Source organism: Martes martes (assembly GCF_963455335.1).
Source record: "Martes martes genome assembly, chromosome: 14".
Classification (NCBI taxonomy): Eukaryota; Metazoa; Chordata; class Mammalia; order Carnivora; family Mustelidae; genus Martes; species Martes martes.
The window spans coordinates 71,753,225-71,769,316 of record NC_137902.1 but is presented as its reverse complement, the minus strand read 5'-3'; the positions used below and the strand labels follow the sequence as shown (position 1 = coordinate 71,769,316).

General features: G+C 43.0%; 1 protein-coding gene across 3 annotated transcripts in view; it reads left to right on the top strand.

Moving 5' to 3' along the window:
• Window positions 1–16,092, top strand: part of PRKG1 (protein kinase cGMP-dependent 1) — a gene marked incomplete at its 5' end in the record, with an annotated part of 1,240,279 nt that overhangs the window by 1,096,518 nt on the left and 127,669 nt on the right. For all 3 annotated transcript variants that reach the window (XM_080822909.1, XM_080822908.1, XM_080822910.1), the window contains one exon: window positions 748–813. In XM_080822909.1, the coding sequence (XP_080679035.1) occupies window positions 748–813 (66 nt within the window). The remainder of the gene's footprint in view (window positions 1–747; window positions 814–16,092) is intronic.

Below are 16,092 nucleotides of genomic sequence, written 5' to 3'. Positions count from 1 at the left end.
CTACTATGACATTTTTAGTAGCTCAGAATGAAATGCTAATGTTAATTTACAAAGTCTGTCTTTGACCTCTGGGTAAGATGAGAAATAGAAGAGCACATTTCTAAAGGTTTAAGAAGTTCATAGATACGCCTACAGTGACAAATTGGATATTTCCAAACAGTATGTACACATTTCAATCAGAGCAATTAATATTTGTCAGATAATCTTGAAGAGCTGAGAACTGTGGTATTGATGAATAACTGTGTGTTAGAAGTTGCCAGAAGGTTAGCCACATTAAAACAGGGTCTCTGAGGTGATAATTAAAACAGATCCATTGTTCTCAAGGTTAGAATAATAAATTCATACATAAATGGGTTACTCAGTCCTCAGAAATCTACCTTTGGGTCTTTTAAAAACTCACATTACTCACGTCATTACCATCCTCATCATTATCCAGTTAACTCCTTAATTCCCCAAAGAGCTCAGGGCTATGAGGATATAAAATTTTGTTTCACTTGCATAAATGAAACTTTAAGATCAAAAATTCTAACTCCTGGATCGTAACTGTAGGATTTGAGGGATTAATGGCAAGAATAGGGTGGTTCCTCGGGACGAAGAAGTTTGATACATCAACTAAGCCTAACTCTGGGGATAGATACATCAGAGGGTCTACATGATTCACTGTGTCTCCTGAAAGGAATCGCAGTGAACACTTTTCTCTGATTTTAAAAGTCCTTTTACTTCAACGTCTCTCTCTTTCTTATGCAGGGAGGATGTGAGGACAGCAAACGTAATCGCCGCAGAGGCTGTGACCTGCCTTGTCATCGACAGAGAGTGAGTACTCTGCCTTATTCTGTGGAACATGTGCTTAGATCCGTGACGGACAGAAGGTCTTGGAACTAGACATTATTTCTTGGAGTTATAAACCCTTGTTTGATATTCTTTCATCTTTAAAGTGAGTTGTCTACTTGATTCTCATTCCCTGTTATTCTTGGAAGTGGCTGGCTCTGCCGTTCCAGCCTTAGGAGTTTCCACAGGGTCTTCACCAGCGTGAACCCCACCACCTTGACATGCACAGGCCATCATGCGATGGCACAGAAATGTCGTCAGGGTTCATGAGACACAAGAAAAGCATGGGTCCCAGTGGCTTTTTGGTTTTATTTATTTATTTATTTATTTATTTATTTTTTGGGTTTTGGTTTTTGTTTGTTTGTTGTTTTGTTTTGTTTTACGAGGGAGGATCTTAGGAATACTAGCTATTTGCGTAAATTTTTAGAGTAATAATTATCACTACTGCTAATATTACTAGTAGTAGTAGTATTACGAAATGGATCATTCCTTCAGCATGTTTTAGTTCTCTCCATTCTCCCATCCCCAGACTCCTATAAGGGACACATTTAAGGAAGATACTTTTTGGAGAAAACATCATTTTAGACATAGGCATGTATTTAGGGCCATGACAGGTGTGTTCGATGATGCCCAGCCCTGTTCCTTCTCTCTGTCTGGCTTTGCTAGTCTCATCACCTGAATGCTTTATTGGTTCAACTACAAATACCTGATTGCTGATGCGCCCAGGGCCTGAGTAAAATGTGTGGGTGCAATCTGGAAGCCATCCCCCGGACTCTTCCCCGTTGCTGTGTGTGTGGAGAAGTGTATCAGAAAAGCCAAGTGGCTGACCCATGGGGAAGAATGGCAAAGTACCCTTTCGTGCAGTCAGGAGAGCTGGAATAGGCTGTGGGTGTCAGGATGGCCTGACCCTGGGAGCCGGATGCGAGCAGTCCAGAATGATGGGTGTGCATCAGCAAGCTCTAGGTGGAGAAGGGTCCCTGATCCACTGATTGAGATCCACTGATCTCAATTCTGGAGGCCCCTCAGCTCAGGGTCTCTAGAACCAGATCAGTGGCACAACGGTAAGATGGTGTGTCTTTGAATGTCTCTGACACACATATTCTTTATCTGGTTCCCACAAACAGCCATTGCCTAGTGGTTTCCTTCATTTGCCTAACATCATACCGAGAATCTACCACCTCCAAGTGTTTGGGTTCAGTGCCAAGGGAAGAATCAGGCAGCACAGATCCTGGTTTGAGGGGTTCGCTTCTATGAGAGAAGATGTGATGCATGCACAAGGCAGAAAGTGGAAGGATCCAGAAAGCAGACTTAGGGGAGTCCAGGGAAGGGAGTGACGACTACTAAGGGGAATCAGGAAGGTCTTTGTGAAAGACAGGGCATGATGGCACGTTGGGGTGCATCCGGAAGCACTGGCAGTAGAGACAGTATGAACAGCACAACAGTTCTTGTAAGGAACACTGAACCATTTCAGCTGGCTGGAGGGAGGCTGTGTCAGGGTGGTTGGCAAAGGTGTTGGGGCAAATGAGTTCACAGGCATGTTGGGACTGGTTCACCACGAGCCCTTAATTTTGGGACTAGGGTAATTGAGAATTTTATGTAATACAACAGTGTCACTTGATCACTGTATTGGTAGACTAATCCGAGAATGCTGTGTAAGGTGAGTACGAGGCAGAATATCTGCTCAGCATCTGTATATCCAGGTGGTAGTCATGAGACCATTATAGGAGGACTGCATTGGAATGAGAGGTGAAACCAGAGGGCTTACTCCTTGACTGAATGCAAAGGGCATAGAAGGAATGTGGTATGTATTCAGGATCAAGAAGATCCAGTGGGAGTACAGAGGAATCCATTTGGGAGGCACAGTGGTTTTCCATTACAAATACAATGAATGTGACATACAAGACGGACACCCAAGAACAAATGCCTGCCAGGAGATGGAAAAAAGTAAGACAAGAGCTCTTGTTGGAGTCTTAAAATTCACCTAAAAATTGCTCATGTAGAATTAATAGCTGAAGCCATGAGGTGGCATAGGATTGCATGATAGAAGAGAGAGTATAAAAGGACCAAGTTTAGAATTTGGGAAAATTCTTACATTTAAGAATGAGGCATGAGGGGAAAACCAGGAAATAACACCGAAGCATCAACCATGAGAACCACACTGGAAACCTCAGAAGCTGAGAGAAGATTCATGAGAGGAAGGACGGTCAGCAGTGTTCAGTGCATATGGAAGCCAAGAGGTATACAGATAGAGGGAAAAGTTTTAGTCAAGTGGTGAGAATGGTGTCTAGCCTGCAGGGAGTGAGTGGCCCCTGAGGAAGTAAGGTCACCCAGACTAAGGGCTCTTTCTTTCAGGAAGCTGGTAGAAGCTAGGGAGGGTAGGAGGGAGGAAGGAAAGGAGGGACTGAGGAGGGACGGAGGGAGGGGGAGCATGAGGCATTGGTGGGCTCTTGGAGAGTGTCCTTGTGATGAGTTCACACACACATCCAAGAAGATGAAGGAAACAAAATACTAAAGGAAATACTTGATGGAAACAGGGCCACAGGGGAGGAGATTTTGGACAAACAAGGGAAGAATTCTTGGAGAACAGATGTGTCTTGTCTTTTTTTTTTTTTTTCTATTTCTAAAAGGAGAGGTAGAAAATTTATAGAGATGTAGATAAGGAAAGTTACAGGAACTCAGATGGTCTTGACCTTGCCTCTAAAGTGTAAAGCAAGAGGGACACCTGGCTGACTCAGTCAGTAGAGCGTGCAACTCTTGATCTTGGGGCCATGAGTTTGAGTCACACATTGGGGAAAAGATTACTTAGAAGTAAAATCTTTTAAAAAATAATCATAAAATCTAAAGTGAGAAAATCTGGCTAGATTTTCTGAGGCTATGGGTGTGCCAGGTGACTTGGGTGGACACATAATCATATCAGTTTATGTCCCTATAGTCCTTTAATAATTTATGAATTTCCACATGAATGGAATCCCAGCTGGAAGGTAGAGCGGATGTTCAGCAGAATAGGAAATGGAAGCCCCTAGAAGCTGAATAACTTGGTAAGATTTCCTGGTTAAACAATAAGCCCAGATTAATCAGAGAAACAAACTAGATGGTATTTTGTGGGCTGTCTGGTCCTGCTTCTTCAACTGAGTTAAGTGAGGTCCTGAGGAGTGAAGGAATGCCACATCATATCATATACACACTTTTGCCCTCATCCGATTTTCTCTTTTTTTCAAACCTAGTCCTATATAGTGTGCTCTGGATAATAAATGGGCTTTGTCAAATAAAACCCAGTAGCTAAATCCTGACTACACCACGTTTTGAGATTATGGGCAGTTACATAAATCCTACATCTCAGTTTGCCCATTTGGGATAATATTGCCTAGAGTTAAGATTGTTTTCAAACAGTTTATCATACTTGAAGGTCCAAGCACATCACAGGCTGTACAGTAAGCATTCAGCAGATGTGGTGTCCTCTTCTTGCAGAAGACAGAGGAGCCCCTCTGATTTAGCAGTTTGCTATCTAATTGGCAGAAATTTATCCTTAGGAATATATACAGAGGGTACCCCGTGAGACAGGAGACGTACAGAGAAGATGGCCTGACTGTAGCAGCCAGAACATGCATTTCTGTATCTTAGAAGAGAAGCAGGTCTTCCTACCAAATGTTGAATTCTCAGCTCAAACAAAACAAAACAAAACAAAACCCTACCACCACCACTGCCACCAACAACAAAAAACACCATAACTAAAGTTTCCTGTCAAGAGCCATCTCCTGGAACCTAACTGATGGCCAATTAGGGGAGCACCAGGGCTTCATCCCATGCAAACAGATGGCAGACGTTAGAACTGTCAACACAAGGAGCTGCTTTCTCAGATTTACAAGCGAGGTACCATGTTACATAAGCCAGTAATTATGCTTTATCATTCCAGAGGGAGAGCCAAAGAACATTATTGTAACTAATCAGGCATGTCAGAATTTCTTTTAGAAAATGCTCATTGACAAACTAGGAAATGATAAACAGATACATGGTTTTCCCAAAAAGTGTTCTCTGGTGATTAGATTCTTGCAGCCTTGTCATGGTCTTAGTAACTAACAGCAGTGATTCTAGATTTTGCGAAAACTGACTAAAAAAGAAGGGTATTGGTCTATTTCTATTAATAAAATTTTTGAATATTTAACAAAAAAATTAGGGGTCTTTAGCACTTCTCATTTTGGAATCCATGAAAACAAATAAATGTAAAAGTAAGTACATCACTGCATTCTGTAATAGGTCATGCAATGCCTACTTCTTCATGGACGTGAGTTGTGGATGAAGCTAGAGATTCAAGGAAGATCATTTATTTTTTGACATGTTGAAATCGTTGTTAAAAACAGTAACATAAGTACTAGGAAGTGTTATAAGAGTTTTATATTTTTCCCCAGGAAATGATGATCTAAGTTAGAGTCCTAACTATCCCTGATTTACTGTGTAACTTCCCAGATGTAGCCATACTGGTTGTGAAAATTAAACTATTTTCTTGCTGGTTGGTAAATAGCAGTGGTCTGAGGTCCATGTGGGTCTCTTGTACTCCCCTACTGACCTGGTCATCTGATCCCTGCCCTGAGTTGCATGTCCCCACCCCCGCCGCACAACTCTCCCAAGCTCTCCATGATGCAACAACTAAAAGGTGACTTCTGGTAGACCCCAGTACTAGTATCCATTCTAATTGGCCAATTCCTGTGTTGTATGGTTAATTGTTTTTGGCTATCACATGTGGTAATCTCAGGCTAAAATAACATCTCATCACCACTGGTTTTCAAACTTCTGTTTTACCAAATCCATTGTCTAAATAAAATGCAAAGAAAGCAGGAACTTTTCTGGCTCCATGGGGGCAAAATTCCTAGAGTACCCAAAGGTCTTCCCTCTGTCCCTCTAAATCATTCTAGGTGATACCTAAGGTCCTCCATGGGACTCCAGGAGTCACTAAAATAATTTACAAACCACATGTGGCTAACCTTTACATCACTGAATTTGGGATATTTGGTCATGCTTTGGAGTCAGTTGCGGCTTGGGACGCTTGTCCCTGAGACACAATGGGGGATGGAGACCAAGAACTTGCCTACAGGGAGTGCAGTGTGCAGGGGCATAAAAATAATAAGATAGGAGGGAGGCTCAAATATCAGATTAGAGGACATTGCAAATGGCGCCTTTAGAAACCAAGGTATCCCTATAGATCAGGGAAGCTGAGGAGATGATGGTTCAAAATTTTAATGTCCCAGAGCTCTCGTTGCCTCATTTGTAATAGGCATATTCATGCCATGTGTGTGAAACAGTAGTAAGACTCTAGCTGTGGGGCTAATGGTTAGGAAGCAACTCCAAGGATGGTCCCAAGATTCATTAAACATAGGAAAGCAAACAAGTTACCAAGATAGATTGGACAATGAGAAAAAGTCACTGGAACTGATACACTGAAGACTCTTTCTCAGTACCCAAATGGGGGCTAGGGTATCAAAATTGGGGTTAGAACTAGACTCTAGGAAATTTTACATTTATTCGTTAAGAAAATAAACAGTGACTGTCTGCTTCCTGCCTCAGATACCCGGATTCCTGAAATAAACAAGACCCAAATTCAATATGGGTCTGAAAACTGAGTGTATAGGGCTAGCTCAGAGATAACTCTGTGTCTCTCTTAAATTTTTGTTTGTTTCTTTACCAGTGCAGGCAGCAAAACCTCCTACCTTCTGATCACCCTACCCTCCACCTGTCAGTCTTTTCTCTTACTAGTTTCCAGCTCTTCAGCCAACACCTGCATCAGTCCCCAGAGGTCCTGCCTCTGATGCTGCTCTCCACCCAGATTTCTCCCCAGCCTTCCCTATGCTGGTGGGTTGGTTTCTTCCTCCACTTGCCTTTGCTGTGGTTAGTCAGATGTTCCGCTCCAAGGTCAAGGAAAAATAAAAATACTAAATCCACTTCATCCGCGCCCTGGGCTAGGTGTACCAAAAAGTTGGCCAGCCAGGAAAGAGCCTGGAAGCCTTGTCTCTCAGGACTTCACACCAGAGGAGATGGAAATTCATGGAGAAAACTGCATTTATCCAGCTTCTCTCAGAGGGAGAGCCTTCTTCTCAAAGTGGGGCTGAGACTCACTAAGATACAGGCTCAAGGCAAATGATCACCGAAGTGCCCAAGAAAAATTGTGGGTTGCGTTAAGAGAAGTTTTATTTTCTGAGTGTGCAACGTGAAGACAGAGTGACATGACTTAAACCAGGGACTGGAAAACTTTCTCTAAAAAGGGCAGCTAGTAAATATTTATGCTTTGTGGACTCTGTGTTCTTGGTTGCAACTACCCAACTCTGCTGTAGTAATGAAACACAAACCAAAGACAACACATCAATGAATGAGCATGGCTGTGACCCTGTAGGCTTTATTTATGGACACTGAAATTTGAATTTCATATTTTCAGGGATTAAGAAGTATTACTCATCTTTTGAGACTTTTTTTATTTCCACCGTTTAAAAATGTCAAAATTATGCATAGCTAATGGCCGTACAAGGAAAACAGATAAAGGGCTGAATTTCGCTTACGAGGCAGTTTTGCCGACCCCTGACTTAAACACTCTTAGAGAATTGAGTGCTGTCCCCAGCAGTCCTGTTCTGATATCCCTCCATGTTGTGCTCTGCCTATCTTTTTGTTTTGTTTTGTTTTAAAGACTTTATTTATTGATTAGAGACAGAGCACGAGAGAGAGAGAGAGAGAGAGAGACAGACAGACAGACAGACAGTGCACAGGCAGAGGGGAAGGATAGAGGGAGAAGCAGACTCCCTGCTGAGCAGTGAGCCTGACGTGGGGCTCAATCCCAGGACCCTGGAATTAGGACCTGAGCCAAAGGCAGACGCTTAACCAAACAAGCCACCCAGGTGCCCCTTTTTATTTCTACTCTTGCATTGTCTAGGACTTCACTCTAGATTTGCATTAATTTGGGTAATAGCTAATTGGAAATTAAGACCCTTCTCCGAAAGAGTTATTTTTATGTTGATAACATACCCCAAAGATGGAGAAATACTAAAAATCCAAAAGATTTTAGTATTTCCGGGACCATGGGAGAGGACAACAGGGGAAGGATCTGGAGACTGTAGAATCTTTCAGGCACCCTTCTGACCCCACCAGCCAGGTCAGTCTCACGAAGGCCTATGTGTCCGTGGTATTTGTCCCACTTAGGTCTCCTGTGTCCTCCTTATATAATTTGCCATCCTGTGTCCACACGATAGGACTATAGGACCACATGCCACATTGCCTGTAGTCACATTGGTTAACTGATAGTGTGATAAACTGAAAATATTTCACAGCCTCAGCCTTTCCTACAGCCTAAGTGGATTGTATTTTAGTTCCTTTTCCAGAATGAAATCTAGGGATGATGCAAGGATATTTGCAGGCTGATCACAAAACTAAGTATGCCTTACCGGGACTGTATTAGCTATGATCCTTTGGGCTTGTCTTTTTTTAGGGAGCTGTTATTGATGGGTATGCTTTATAAAAAAAAAATATTAAGCAGGAGAGATAAAATCCAGAAGTTTAGAACACAGAGGTTATGTTTGCTCAGTTCAGTGATGTGACTTGAATTATAGCATGACCTGAGCAAGCATGATCTGACTACAAAATAAGCACGTTTCCACCAGAAAAGGAGGATAGCTAGAGACCATTTGTGGTTTTAGTCATGGAAACAAGGGGGGGGACAACAATTTGTCATGTGTTTGTATCCCAGTGCTTTGAAATGGCAGACCTTCTCGCTGCTGCAAGTCCTTACAGAGACAATGCATGGCCTCCCTGGAGAAGTTGTTGGGAAGGCCCAGCCTCTTGCTTCATCCACCTAACTAGAAATTACTGGTTACCTGCCATATGTCAGCCATCCAGACATCTAGAGGCTGGCAGTCTAAAGGCAAATAAGTGAATATTAAACAAACTCATGGAGGTTTTCACAGTACTCTTTTGAAACCTTTTGACTGTTCAAAATAAAAGCTCTCCAGTGTCATTAATACGTGGATAGGCCATCAATCAAAATGCACTGAGTTTTTGGTTTGGAAAACCTTGTTAAAAACTTTAAGAGGGTCAGTGGATTCGTTGGAAACCCATAGCAGAGATTTAAGAAGTAGCAGGAGGTACTTTGCAGACTGGGGTTTGACATACATTTTCCATAAAGGTTGAGATCGTGAATATTTTCAACTTTGTGGCCTGTCTTCTGTCCCAATGGCCAAATTCTGCCGTTTGGTTAGTTTGCTAACCCCCGTTACCAGTCAGCTTTCCTTTACGTATCAGGTCTAAGAGTATCAGGTGCACTCAAGTCGCACTGTTTAATTCAAAGAATGAATCAAGATGGTTAATACATTTACATTCTTGTCTTCTAATGCCATATCTTAGAAATTTAAAATTTAATGAAACTTTGAAAAACCTCTCTTCCAAATTCCTTAGAAACGAGAGAGGTGAGTTCTGGAGGGAATATGGACTTTCTAAGTTCTTTTTTTTTTTTTAAGATTTTATTTATTTATTTGAGAGAGAGAGCAAGCAGGGGGAGGGAGAGGGAGAAGCAGACTCCACACTGAGCATGGAGCCCAATATGGGGCTCGATCCCAGGACCCCAAGATCATGACCTCAGCCAAAATCAAGAGTTATACACTCAAATGACTGAACCACCCATGTGCCCTGAGTGTCCAAGTTCTTTAGTGCCAGGGATGGGATTACAGCTCTCATGGCATCGGGTTCAGTGCTTTTTCATTTGAATCATGTTATGATTTAAATTACCAAGACAGAAATTCATGTGTTTATTAATTCAATAAGCACACAGTGAGTATCCAGCCTTATGGTCAGTGCTGTGATAAAGAGAAATGCATAAAAAGTGGTAGTTGGTTCAAGAAGCTCATAATCATGAAAATACACAAACAGTATAATGATATTATAAGAGTCCACCTGAAAAAGAAGAAATGGCTGGTGAGCAGATTAAGCACCTGCCTTCGGCTCAGGTCATGATCTGCCAGGGTCCTGGGATGGAGTCCACTGTCGGGCTCCCTGCTCAGCCAGGAGTCTGCTTCTCCCTTTCCCTCTGCCACTCCCCCTTCTTATGTTCTCTCTCTGAAATAAGTAAATAAAATCCTTTTAAAAATAAAATCTTATTGAACTAAATCTGAAGCGAATCCTACTACTTCTAAGAAAAAAGAATTGTGTCAAATTTTTTGAGTTCTAAACGATCTGCCAACCTCCCTGCCTCAAAACGCCATTGGGGCTCGATAGTTGAATCACTGAATTAAAAGGACAATTTGATCATTTCAGTCCATTGATTTCATTAAGAGTATACAAACCTGTACTCAACTATTTCTCCTGCCTTCCATAATAAGTTGGGCTCTCCTTCATTTTTCACGATACCATCCTCCCCTTGCTGTATGAGACCTTGATGTTGCTTGTCTGAGTTGACTCATGAACCACAAGCTTGAGGAGGGTAGAAGCCAGATTGTTGTTTTTTGTGCTGCCTCCTTGGTTCCCCACAACTTTTTGGAAAGTGAACTGAGTCCTCACGCACTATCTGTTGGAATGAAGGGATGCTTGAAGCTGTATGGACACAGGAGTCTGAACAAGAAAAGCTTGTTATAAAGAATTAGTAGCTGTAATGGGGGATTGAAGTAACAAGCAACAAGAAAGGAACAGAGCTCTAGAGAATTCAGAGATAGTAGATGCAAGAAGTCACTAGTCCTAGGCCAAGGACACCCTCCCTTTTCCCCTCTGCACTTCCCCACCCTGCTGGGGCTGAGAACCAGACCTTTCTACATATGGAACAGGGCTCCAGAAACTCACTACTGAGACTCTGGGTGTTTTTTATGGAGTGTGGTCCTGGGTATTATAGGATGTTTATCAGGATCCTGACTTCTACCCACCAGGCAGTAGGAATGCTCCCCACCAGCCATGAGCGGAACAAGCGAAAGTATCTCTAGACATTGCCTAACATTCCCAGTGGGGCAGCGTCCCTCCCCCCGCCCCCCCCAAGGTGGAAGGACTTGGCGGTGGTTTGCACAAAGACAAGGGATTTGGAAAGACAGTCCTACAGTAATAAGTGGAATGTGGCAGGAACAGAGGATTTAGGAGTTAAAGAAGGGAACAGTCTGTTGGACAGGAGGAGTGCAGGGCGATATGATTGGAGAGAAGAGATGAGGATAGATGATGAAGAAATCTGATATATGAAACAAAAAGAACAGGGATTCTGTCCCCTGGGCAGTGAGGAACCCATGGGAGGATGTGGTACTGCTGTCTGTGTTTGGTTTTGAAGGAGAGGGATGGAAGGTGGATTCCGATGGGTTGGAACTCAGGCAGGGAGACTGCTAGGAGAGTGCTGCGCCCAACCCACAGATGGCTCACCGAAGTCTGTGAGTCTCCACACCACCCCAAGGCAGATTTGGGGGAATAATTAGATGCAGAGATAGAGACATGCTTTGATCTTGGGAGGCGTGGAGGGATGTCTCTCACAGATGGACTGAGGTGGAAGAAGTTGGTCGATGCAGTTATGGGTGTGATAAATTGCACCTGCCCAGCGGTATCGTTCAGACAGAGAAGTCCGTCCTAGGTTAGAAATGAGTTTGTTTCCTGACAATCAAACGACGAATGAAAATTGATGTTGGAGTTCACAGTTAATCTGTTTTAAAATATTACAATCATAGCCTTGGTGTTGTTAATTACAATGAGTGTTTCATCTTACCTTGGTGAATAAATAATTCCTCTCTTCCACACAAATGCTTAAAATCTTCCTGTATTTCTCTGCCTTGCATTCCGCTCCCCCCATCAGATGTCTCAAAAACTTACTTAGAGATCCAGCAATGTCATTGGAAACAGTTATATGAATGAATAAGAAAATCTGTGAACACTATGTTTCCATGCTTGAAAAATTTATCTTCCCGTCTTCAGGTAAAAAGGCAATATTTGGAATTCTCTGTAAAGGTCTTCTGTGTAGTGTTCAGGCTGTTTATTTGAGGAGGGGATCGTAATCCTTCTGGGGTCCTAGAGATAAAGCAGGAAGGGGAGGGTGCAGGACCCGCTTCTGACAGAAGCTCTGCCAGTTAAAAATCAACACTGTAATCATTATGTTTGAAAGTTGAATTCTGTATTAAATATTCACTTTTTTTTTAAGTGGTTTTGCTTCCTTTAGGAGGCACGCTTCCCTGGTGAGACAGCTATTACAGGCCCAGCTGGGTCATAAACATCTAAGACTTTCCTTTTTTTTTTTCAATATGTCTAGCAGTTAGTCCTCATTTTGAAACTCTTAGCATAGACACATGAACTGGATTAGCATCAGCTACAATAACAGTGAAATCTTATTCCCAGACTAAGCTTTACTTAAAGAAGGGCCTTCCAGGGGCACCTGGGTGGCTCAGTGGGTTAAGCCTCTGCCTTCGGCTCGGGTCATGATCTCAGGGTCCTGGGATCGGGCCCCACATCCTGCTCTCTGCTCAGTGGGTAGCCTGCTTTCCCCCCACCCACCTACTTGTGATCTCTGTCAAGTAAATAAATAAGTAAATCTTAAAAAAAAAAAGGGCCTTCCAAAACATACTGGGTTGGAGGGGGTTTAACAGTCATATTATACACACGTACATGCCACAGTGATGTAACAGAACCAATACTGAAACAGAAACAAAGACAAATCACTGGTTTTTGATAAGGATGTTGTCACCTTCCCGGATAAACTGGAGGTAATTTATTTAGTTTATTGTCCTCGAGGTAGGAAACCTGAAATCTCATGAGTGGGCACGTTTATTTATTTATGCTGCATTATTTTCCTTCCTCTTGATTTTGTTCTGTTTTTACATTTTTAGAGAGTCAGTGTCAGGTGATAATAAGCATCATAACTGCTCACTGAGAAAATTGGAAATCACAGAAATCCATAAATACAATCCTGCCATTCAAAGGTCACTACAGTTGATATGTTCATTTATTTCCTTAGTGAGATCATACTGCCTAAGACTGTTTTCTGTTTTGTCCACATGCAGGGACAGCATACATAAGTACACACCTAGAGGCAGGTAAGGAGGTAGACAAATTTACACTGTCATTTATTTACCTAGGTTCCAATCACAAAGCTAGTTGAGACTGATAGACTGATGATAGATACACATGTACACATATTTGCTCTCAGAGCAAACATATGAAGAATGCTTTTCCTTCTCTGTTACCAAGGTGAACTTGGCTCCAGCCAGCCAAAGCATCCTGTTACAAAACCTACATATTTTAAGGAGAGAAATAGTGTATGAACCTGGCTCTGCTTTCAAAGCACGTGACATCACATTGCCTTACCATGTAGACCCTTCACCACTGACCAGGTTAATAAAAGCATCTCATGAGCATGATTCGAGTTTCTCTCTCTCTTTCGTTTCTTAAATGTGTTTGACCATGTAAGCTCATTTCAGTTTTTAACTTTCGGGAAGAATTCTTCGCGTATACCCCATCCCTATTGAGATGTATTTCCTTGAGGAGCTCCTCAGTGGGGGAAATGCTCATTCATAGGGTATCCATATTTTAGCATGGCTGTGTAGAACCGTTCTCCAGCTCACTCCCCAGTGGTGATACGTGAGAACATCTGTTGCACGGCACTCTGACCAGCTTGACATTTTGGTTGAAACAGTCTTAAATGACATGACGGGGCCAATCAGCCCAGGACATGAAATATGTCAGCATCCAAGAAGAGTTGGTTTGACATTTATTCTTCTCTTGTAATTGATACATGGAGCCTAGTTATTTTTTTTTTCATTTTTGCAACTGCTTTTTCATCCTGGAGAAGAACGAACACGTTTAAAAGGTTTCAGAAAATCATGAGAGCAGAGAAGGACTCAAATAACCTTTTTCTGAAAGGTCAGGAGTAAATAGTAAAGGCTAACAAGCTGCCTAGAAAGGAAGACTAGACAGGGAAAAGTGGAAATCATCCAAGTGACCAATTAAAATAGAAGTCAAAAATTATGACATGAGAAGGCCCCCATGCAGAGATGATGCAGGTCGTGGTCATCAGTGGGGACGAAGGACAAGAATCCAGAGAAGTTAATACACGAATTTCTGAGTGTCTCAATATGATGCTTTTGTTTTTCTATTTCATCTCAGTCCAACCTCGCAACATCCCTGTGAGGAAAGAGGACATAAAGTCCAGAAAAGGAAACTGAGGATCGCAGTGGCTCAGTGACTTTCTCAGAGCCACACAGCAGATCTACTCCACCCTTTTTATGCTGCTACTTTTATGCCAACAAATCAAAGGTCCACTGGCAAGCTAGAGTCCATCAAGGGAATCTTTTTGAAAGAGGAGAGTGGGAGAAATTGGGGCAGAGAAACCAAGTATGGTGCTTCCTAGATGAGGCAGAGCATTGATCACCTGAACGAGGCAGTGATAGGAGAGCTGACAAGGAGGAACAAAGTCAGGAGAGATCACAAAGATAGACTTGATGATCAGCTTGAGTGAAAGTGAAGAGTCATACGCAACACCAAGATGTCTGGCCAACATGGCTGGTTGAAAGATATTTGCATGAACGGAGGGAATTTAGACAGCAGTGAGTCTGGGTGGAAGGTGGGTCATGCAGTGATGACTGAGTTGAGTTTGAGGTGACTTGTGAGAGAGGCTGGTGACCCAGAGCACAGGGCTGCATCTCAGTGTGGACTGGCAATGTTCAAGGATGGAGAATCTGTGGGGTGCCTCGGTGGCTCAGTGGGTTAAGCCTCTGCCTTCAGCTCAAGTCATGATCTCGGGGTCCTGGGATCGAGCCCCACATTGGACTCTCTGCTCAGCAGGGAGCCTGCTTTCCCTCTCTCTCTGCCTGCTTCTCTACCTACTTGCGATCTCTGTCTGTCAAAGAAAAGAAAAAAGAAAAGAAAGAAAGAAAGACAAAAAGAAAGAAAGAGAAAGAGTTTGCATAGGTGGCAGCCATTGGTCTTGGATCCTAACTAGCACTTGGATGCCAGCTGAAGACTTCAGAGTAAATGATATTTTCTGGAAGGGCTTAGGGAGAGTGTAATGAGAGTGTTGTGTAAGAGCTAGGGTCGTGTGCCAATCATACTACCGAATCCCAGATCAGCTGCTTCTAGCTCTGTGGTCTCAGGCAGGTTACCTAACCCCCTAAGCCTTATCCCCTGTCTCTTGCTCCCAACTGGGAGACCTTGACAATGTCTGGAGACGTCTGTTAATTGTCACAAGTGGGCTTTCTGAGAGGATCCAGGGGGCAGAGGAGAAGGATGCTGGTAGGTGTCCTGTGGTGGTGCCAGACATACCCACAGCAGAGAAGGATCTGATCCCAAAGGTCAGAAGTACTGAGATTGTGGAAACTTGCTGTAAACCTTCTATAAAATAGGGATTGTGGTACTTCCCTCGTTGAGTCATGGGGAAGTTTCCATGAGATAATACGGGAGAAAAACAAAACTGAACCTGTAAGCAGTAACTGTTTCAGAAAAATAAGTCAATCCATGACACAGGAGGAGAAGACAGAGGATGCAGGTCAGGTGATGGTGGAGGGAGAAGGATGGGTGGCACATGCTGAGACATAGCGTGGAGGAGGAGGAAGAGGAAGATCCAAAATGAAACATCAGGGGAAAATACAGAGCATTTGGGTGTGTTGTCATGGATCCTGTTTCTGGGCTGTGCCTGGAGCAGCTGGTCAGCAGGGCCATGGAGCTCAGGCAGGCCACTGAGCATGGAACTGGAAGGAGACCGCTGGGATTCCCAGTTAGTAGATTAGTGATGACCTTGAGCGGGGAGCTGTAATAAGAGGGAAAGAAAAATGGGACCAGAATGGCAGGTGGATGCAGGTTGAGAATTCCATGAGAAATGGCACGGAGAGCTAGTTCATTCGAGCTAGCCATTTGGTCACAAAGGTTAGTGTTGTGTGTTAGGGCTGGGGAGTTCTCATAGGGTGAAAGGGAGGACAGGTCTCAAGGGGGACAGTGAAGTGATAAGAAATGTTGTGATTGGTGGAGGCAGAGTCTGAAGGAGAGAGATGAGGGTTTGTGGTCAGGGGTAACCAAAGCGGGGGTTAAAGATGCTGGGCCACATCTCTGGGGGAGAAAGTGATAATGTCACCATACTTCAGGTCCAGGAAAAGAAATGGAAACCAAGAAATGAATATTTTATGAATCTCTCAAAAATTACAAATGGAATTGTTCTTATATAGCCCAGACACATAAGAAGATGGATATTTTAAATTGCCCTTAATAGTTCTTCATGAACTGAATTGTCTTCCCCAGATCCTCACCCACCAGTGTGACTGCATTTGGGGAGGAGGCCTTTCCGAGATAATGGAA